At 42.0% G+C, this 7,047-nt stretch overlaps 1 protein-coding gene across 1 annotated transcript; it reads right to left on the bottom strand.

Moving 5' to 3' along the window:
- Window positions 1-1,588: 1,588 nt before the first annotated feature.
- Window positions 1,589-6,359, bottom strand: LOC116628266 (HLA class II histocompatibility antigen, DR alpha chain). Its single transcript, XM_032398491.1, has 5 exons — window positions 6,195-6,359; window positions 4,097-4,342; window positions 3,356-3,637; window positions 2,890-3,055; window positions 1,589-1,997 (listed from the first exon to the last, which is right to left on the bottom strand). The coding sequence occupies exons 1-4, from the start codon at window positions 6,274-6,276 to the stop codon at window positions 2,901-2,903; spliced, it is 765 nt and encodes a 254-aa protein (XP_032254382.1). The 5' UTR covers window positions 6,277-6,359; the 3' UTR covers window positions 1,589-1,997; window positions 2,890-2,900.
- Window positions 6,360-7,047: the final 688 nt, after the last annotated feature.

Here is a 7,047-nt window from a genome sequence, read left to right as displayed (position 1 = left end):
TTAATGCAATCCCTATCAAAATATCATCAAATTTTTTCACAGAACTGGAACAAATAATCCTAAAATTTGTTGGAACCAGAAAAGATCCCAAATAGTCAGAGGAACGTTGAAAAAGAAAACCAAAGCTGGGGGCATCACACTTCTAGATTTCAAGCTCTATTACTCTATTACAAAGCTGTAATCATCAAGACAGTATGGTACTGGCACAAAAAAAGACAAGTAGATCAATGGAACAGAATAGAGAACTCAGAAATGGACCCTCAACTCTATGGTCAACTAATCTTTGACAAAGCAGGAAAGACAGTCTCTTCTACAAGTGGTGTTGGGCAAATTGGACAGCCACATGCAGAAGAATAAAACTGGACCATTCTCTTACACTATACACAAAAATACACTCAAAATGGATGAAAGACCTAAATTTGAGACAGGAATCCATCAAAATCCTTGAGGAGAACACTAGCAGCAACCTCTTCAACCTAGGCCACAACAACTTCTTCCTAGAAATATCGCCAAAGGCAAGGGAAACAAAGGCACAAATGAACTATTGGGACTTCATCAAGATAAATCTTTTGCACAGCAAAGAAAACAGTCGACTGAACCAAAAGACAACAGACAGAATGGGAGAAGGTGTTTGGAAATGACATATCAGATATAGGGCTAGTATCCAAAATGTATAAAGAACTTATCAAACTCAAAAGCCAAGGAACAAATATTCCAATCAAGAAATGGGCAGAAGACATGAACAGACATTTCTGCAAAGAAGACATTCAAATGGCCAACAGACACATAAAAAAGTGCTCAACATCACTGTGCATCAGGGAAATACAAACCCACAATGAGCTACCGCCTCATACCAATCAGAATGGCTAAAATTAACAAGTCATGAAATGACAGATGTTGACAAGGATGCAGAGAAAGGGAAACCCTCCTACACTGTTGGTGGGAATGCAAGCTGGTACAGCCATTCTGGAAAACAGTATGGAGTTTCCTCAAAAAATTGGAAATAGAGCTACTCTATGACCCAGGAATTGCACTACTGGGTATTTACCCCAAATATTCAAATGTAGTGATCTGAAAGGGCACCTGCACCCCAATGTTTATAGCAGCAATGTCCACAATAGCCAAACTATGGAAAGAGCCCAAATATCCATCGACAGATGAATGGATAAAGAAGATGTGGTATGTATATATATATATACATCAAAGAATGAAATCTTCCCATTTGCAATGTCGTGGATGGAACTAGAGGGTATTATGCTAAGCAAAATAAGTCAATCAGAGAAAGACAATCATCATATGATTTCATTGATATGTGGAATTTAAGAAACAAGAAACGAGACAGAGGATCATAGACTCTGATCTGAGCACAGAATCTGCATGTGGCTTGATCTCACGATGCTAAGATCATGACCTGAGCCAAATTCAAGAGTCAAACATTTAACTGACTGAGCCACCCAGGTGCCCCAAACCTAGATATTTCTAATTGCTTACGTAACTTATCACATACATTCAACATTCACACATTTCAGGGTGAAAGAATCACATATATTCCCTAGTCCCTGTGAAGAACTGGCTTAGACACCAAAACTACATTTCAGACCCATCAAATAGTTTATTGTGTTCAAAAAAATCACAATCACAGTTTGAAGGAACCCAAGCAATAAGTGTAGAAGGGATGTCTGTATTGAACATTCACAAGATTCCATAGCCGAGACAGGATACTATGGGGTCTATTCTAGAGCATTACATGGTGATATTAAATGATGGTAGGAAATGGAGGAAAACAGACCCAAGAAGGGGCAACAAACAGGGAATAACTAGATATCAGAATGTGGACAGAGCAGGAAGGCATCATTATTCTTAAAACAGCTAAAGGTCTGGAAAATGTGGAAGAATGGTTGTCTTCAGCAAGATGAATGGTTGGAATATTGCCAGGTTTGTAAAGCTACTGAAGCACAAATTTCTTCATTGATCTTCTCTCTAGGAAACTGCATTGCCTGTAGCAGGACACACATAGATCTTAAAGCGTTAAGACGGTTATTTTAAGCTCTTTTTTCTTTTTCAGATTCCTTCTTCTTCTCCCTTAATCCTTTGACTTTGGAAAAGTCTTTAAATATTCATCTGACCTCTGTCTAGTAAATACAGCTTTTCCACATGAACTGCACCCCCTACTCTCCAAATGAGTATGAATGAGTGGACCATGGCTTACCTTCTTTTAGAAGTTTTAACCACTTTTCAGATTAGAGAAGGCATTGGCCTTCAAGGGATTTTCATTTCATGCAGTGAATCTGCCCTAACCCTAAGTGAGCCAAACTCTGGGAATGTTTCTGAACTGAAGGTCTGGCTCTGGAATCATAAACCAGGAAGTGCCCAAATCTTTCCTAGATCACCTGATTCAATAGCCTAATGTGAAACAATGGTCTTAGGTAGTGGAGATGATTTCCAAGATTGAAGTTGTGGTGTAGGTGCACATGTATGGGAAGGAATATGGGACCTTGAAGCTTTTGGATACCAGATGATGCTAATGTCTGATTCTGTCCTAGCAAAGAGAAATCAAAGAACTATCACTTCCCGGGGTGCCTGGGTGGCTCTGTCGGTTGGGCGTCTGCCTTCTGCTCGGGTCATGATCCCAGGGTCTTGGGATTGAGCCCCGCATGGGGGTCCTTGCTCAGTGGGAAGTCTGCTTCTCCCTCTCCTATTCCCCCTGTTTGTGTTCCTGCTCTTGCTATCTCTCTCTCTCTGTCAAATAAACAAATAAAATCTTAAAAAAAAAAGAACTATAACTTCCCTATCATTTTCCTTTAAAGGCATCACATATCCTTTTCCCCACTCTGTCTCCTACCCTTGGATAACTCCATCTATGTCTTCCTATGACCACATCAAACCCACCTGCAGGTGCCTCACAGAGGCCCTCGGCGTTCACCAGCATTGACCTTGCGCATGCCCTTGATGATGAAGATGGTCCCGACAATGATGCCAACCAGACCCACAACCAGGCCCAGGGCACACACCACATTCTCTCTTGTCTCTGGGAGGGGGGTTGGTGCTTCAAACTCTGGGGAAAAATAACACAGAGTATAGTGTGGAAGTAATGACTGTGGTACGGAGTAGCACTTAGAACCAAAGGTTGGGTATTTAGTCAAAAGAATAGTTATTAATCAACTAAATAAGAGGAATGATATATTAAGGGAATGCAGACTAAACAGTGGGGGGAGCTGAATAATGGGAGAAGGCAAGGAATAGGAATTGCAGCAATTGTTATGGACGAGTTAGGGGACTCTGGGTCCCAAAGCACCAGACACAGGCATCACGGGAGGAAATCACAAAAGAAAGGAGATTGAAGGATGGTCCATACCCCAGTGCTTGAGAAGAGGCTTGTCCAAACCCCAGTGCTCCACCTTGCAGTCATAGACATCGTCGGCTGAGGGCAGGAAGGGGAGATAGTGGAACTTGCGGAAAAGGTGGTCTTCCCTGGGCAGGAAGACTGTCTCAGACACTCCTGTGGTGACAGGGTTTCCATTTCGAAGCCACGTGACATTGATCACTGGTGGGGAGAACTTGTCGATGAAACAGATGAGGGTGTTGGGCTCTCCCAGTTCCACGGGGGTGTTTGAGAGCACAGTCACCTCTGGAGGTACTGGGGACAAAGGACAGAAATTAGCCTTCCCTGCTTAGGCTGGGCCCTCTTCCTCCCGCTGAAGTGGAAAAAGCAGGGCAAACTCTGCCCTGAGCATCTATGCCATGTCTCAGATACCTATCTCTGAGACTCTCCCCCATGAACTGGAACCAGTGTTGTGGTATAAGATATATAGAAGGATATTTTAGGTCCTGGAGATAATTTCATTCCTGGTTTCCCCAGCATAGATTTGGGGCAATGACTCTGTGAGTGACTGTTGGTGGCAAGGACAAGATGTGAGCACATCAGGAAAGGAACAAACTCATGTAAAGTTCTTGAGTCTGTGGCATGAGAAGTAGGGACTTGCTTATGGTAAGGCTGGGCCCCTGAGAGGGAAAGTCAGTTACAGTAACGTAACACAACAAGCTGAAGCATCTACTCCAAAGTTACGATTCCCATGTCTAGGAGTGCAGCAGGTACCATTGGTGTTCGGGGTGTGGTTGGAGCGCTTTATCATGATGTCCAGGTTAGCTTTGTCCACAGCTATGTTGGCCAAGGCACCCTGGGCCTCAAAGCTGGCAAAATGTCCAAATTCTTCCAGCCGCCACACTGTCTCCTTTTTTCCCATATCCACGTGGAAAATCTCATCACCATCGAAGTCAAACATGAATTCGCCTGATGGGTCAGGGGTCAGATAGAACTCAGCCTGGATGATCACATGGTCCTCTGAAAAGGCAGGGAAGAGAGTTAGGATGGGAACCAAGAAGGGAGAAGAAGAAGAACCCAGGATGTGAGACAAATGTGTGGGTGGGGGCAGTGAAAGGGGATTGGCCGTGTGGAGTGAAGGAGTGATGGAGAGCAGGGATAAGCTGGAAGATGAGGCTTAGGTGCAGGACATCCATGTTGAACAGAGCTAGGAGGGGAGAAGTAAAGGGGCAGAGTTAGGGTGGACTGAAAGAAATGAGGCCTGAAAATCCCAGAGTCTTGTGAAGCTGTTGTTAGGTTCCATGTTACTAGGTGAGAAATGATTCCCTCTTTGGAAATCCAGTTGCAGCTCTTAAAAGAGAATTGCTCACTCACTGTATTTTTCCAGGCATTAAATACAATTAATCAAGAATTCTAGGGCATCTCTCAGAGCACTGTAATATGAAGAGTAGGGAAACACTGTTTTAAAAGTCTGGGTTCTAAACTCTGGATCTAATTAAATCTTTAATTCTTATTTAGGTATTTACTTACCTAGTGATCTTGAATCAATTATTTTATCTACTTACAATGTTTTCTTATTATATTCTTATAATATTTCCAATTATATTCTTTTGTGGTTTCACTTCTACCTTGGATTTGTCTTTAGAATTAAATGAAGGATGCCTGTGCAGCTCAGCCAGTTAAGCATCCAACTCTTGATTTTGACTCAGGTCATAATCTCAGGGTACAGAGATCGAGTCCCAAGTTGGGCTCCACCCTGAGTGTGTAGCCTGCCCAAGATTCCTTCTCTCCTTCTCTCTTTGCCCCTCCCCACCCTGCTTGTGCATTCTTGCTGTTTCTAAAAAAAAAAAAGAATTAAATGAGATGAGGTAAGTAATTTCTTAATACATCACTGGGCTTTATAATCAGCATTTTAGGTTCAAAACTGCTTTATATTTAAGGAACAGAGCCACCTCTAACTTCCCCTTCCATCCCAATGGAAGAGCCTCTATTTTATCAGGTATGCATCCCCATTTGTGGCTCTTTCTAGGCAATAGAAACCTACAATTGTTATCATGGGTCCTCGAGCTGGGTTATTACATTACTTATTTCCAGTGTACCTGAGACCTCTGTGGGGTTCAGCCTGGGTGAAGGATACTTTTTTACAATACATCTTGCCAGCAGTAAACATTTGCTCTGGAGATGGCAGAGAATAAGGAAAGAATCTCCATATCCTTACTCACAGTTCTACTCTTTTGAGAAAATCACTAAGTAGCAGGGACCATAGATCATGGATCCACTGAAGTGGTGAACGGGCTATCCTTCTCCAAAGAGGAAGTAAATTACATGCAGTTGGCATCAGCACACCTGCCCATGCCCTCCCTTGGATAAAATGTTGCTTTTGGTAACTTCCCTTTCTGGTCATCTTCAATACAATGTCTGTGCTTAAAATATGCTGACAGGATTCACTTGCCAAAAAATAACAACCATGTATTTGGCTAAGAACCAGTTGCAAGGACTTCTCAAATTTTTTCTCATTGAATCCCCACAAAATGATGTGAGATTTCAAAATTTACTAATTTCCCAGAAAAAGAAATTAAAGCCCAGAGGATAGCTTGTTAATGCCTCTCAGAAAATATTTCCACTTCAAGTCGGCCTATCTCAAAGTTAATGGTATTAATCAATACCATTTTTTCCCTCTTAACTAAATGTGACTAACTTCAATTTATGAAAAGAGCACCAAACTACATTTTCTAAATACATTCAGATTTAGACTACATGATGCCTGCCACAGTTTTCCTTCACTCCAAAGACTGTCTTGCAAATATTTACAATTTATCTCTCCAGTGCTCTCAGAACTTATATCCCAAGTTTTTCTTCCCTCAGCACTTACCTTTGATAGCCCATGATTCCTGGGGACCCGTCAGTAAAGCCATGATGAAAAATCCTAGCACTGGGACTCCACTTACAGCCATTTTCTTCTTTGGTGATTTAATGGGGGTCAGTAGAGCTTAAGAGTGGGGTAGAACTGACAAGAATAAAAGAAAAGAGAATGTAGGGTATAATAAGGTCTGATTGATTAAAATTCAAATAGGTTGAGCTGAAGCCAATCAGAAAAAGTTTTTCAATGACTCATCTGTTGCTAAGGGAAGAGCTTTTGTAAACGGTCAGGAAAGGAAACCCTTCAATTCATTAGATAAACAAGTAAAGTTCTTAATCAATCAATCAAAACAAAAACAAGCCACACACAACCAAACAGAAACAGCAAAAAATCAAGTTTTTGAAAATAACATTCACCCACAGACTGCTTTATCCCAACCCCAGTTCTAGAAAGGGATGTACTTGAAGCACATTAGTGAGAACAAAATCAATGGAAACACCCTACAGTTAGCAATTATGCCTCTGTGCTGTGACAGCTGGGGAGTTTATTTAAGGGACAACAAATCATCTAAAGAGAAGGTAAATTGTCCTGCTATGGGGAATGCCTGATACTTGGCAGCAGTGGGTGACAGAGCTGCATGTCAGAAGCTTCTTATTGCTCTAGGTTTGTCCTCCACTGTCCTAGACTCCCAGATGGCCAACTCGGCCCAAGAGCTGGGCATCCCTGGCACTGTGCTATATTGAGAGAACATCAGAGGAGAAACTCTGAGTGTCAACACTCCCCTAGCTGGGGAAAGATGGTAGAGACGCCATAGGTAGTGGTTACTGGAAACAGTGGACTGTAATCCCTACCATCTTAAATATGA

This window comes from Phoca vitulina, unplaced genomic scaffold (assembly GCF_004348235.1).
Source record: "Phoca vitulina isolate PV1807 unplaced genomic scaffold, GSC_HSeal_1.0 scaffold116, whole genome shotgun sequence".
Taxonomy (NCBI): Eukaryota; Metazoa; Chordata; class Mammalia; order Carnivora; family Phocidae; genus Phoca; species Phoca vitulina.
This window is presented reverse-complemented; position numbering and strand designations above follow the sequence as displayed.

Bases quoted from the DNA above. Each gene is read 5' to 3' on its own strand.
- LOC116628266 (XM_032398491.1), bottom strand. From the start codon at position 6,276: ATGGCTGTAAGTGGAGTCCCAGTGCTAGGATTTTTCATCATGGCTTTA. The intron at 4,343-6,194 runs GTAAGTGCTGAG...CTGCCTTTTCAG, and splicing joins GGAATCATGGGCTATCAAAG to AGGACCATGTGATCATCCAG. The intron at 3,056-3,355 runs GTATGGACCATC...ATTTTTCCCCAG, and splicing joins GCCTCTTCTCAAGCACTGGG to AGTTTGAAGCACCAACCCCC.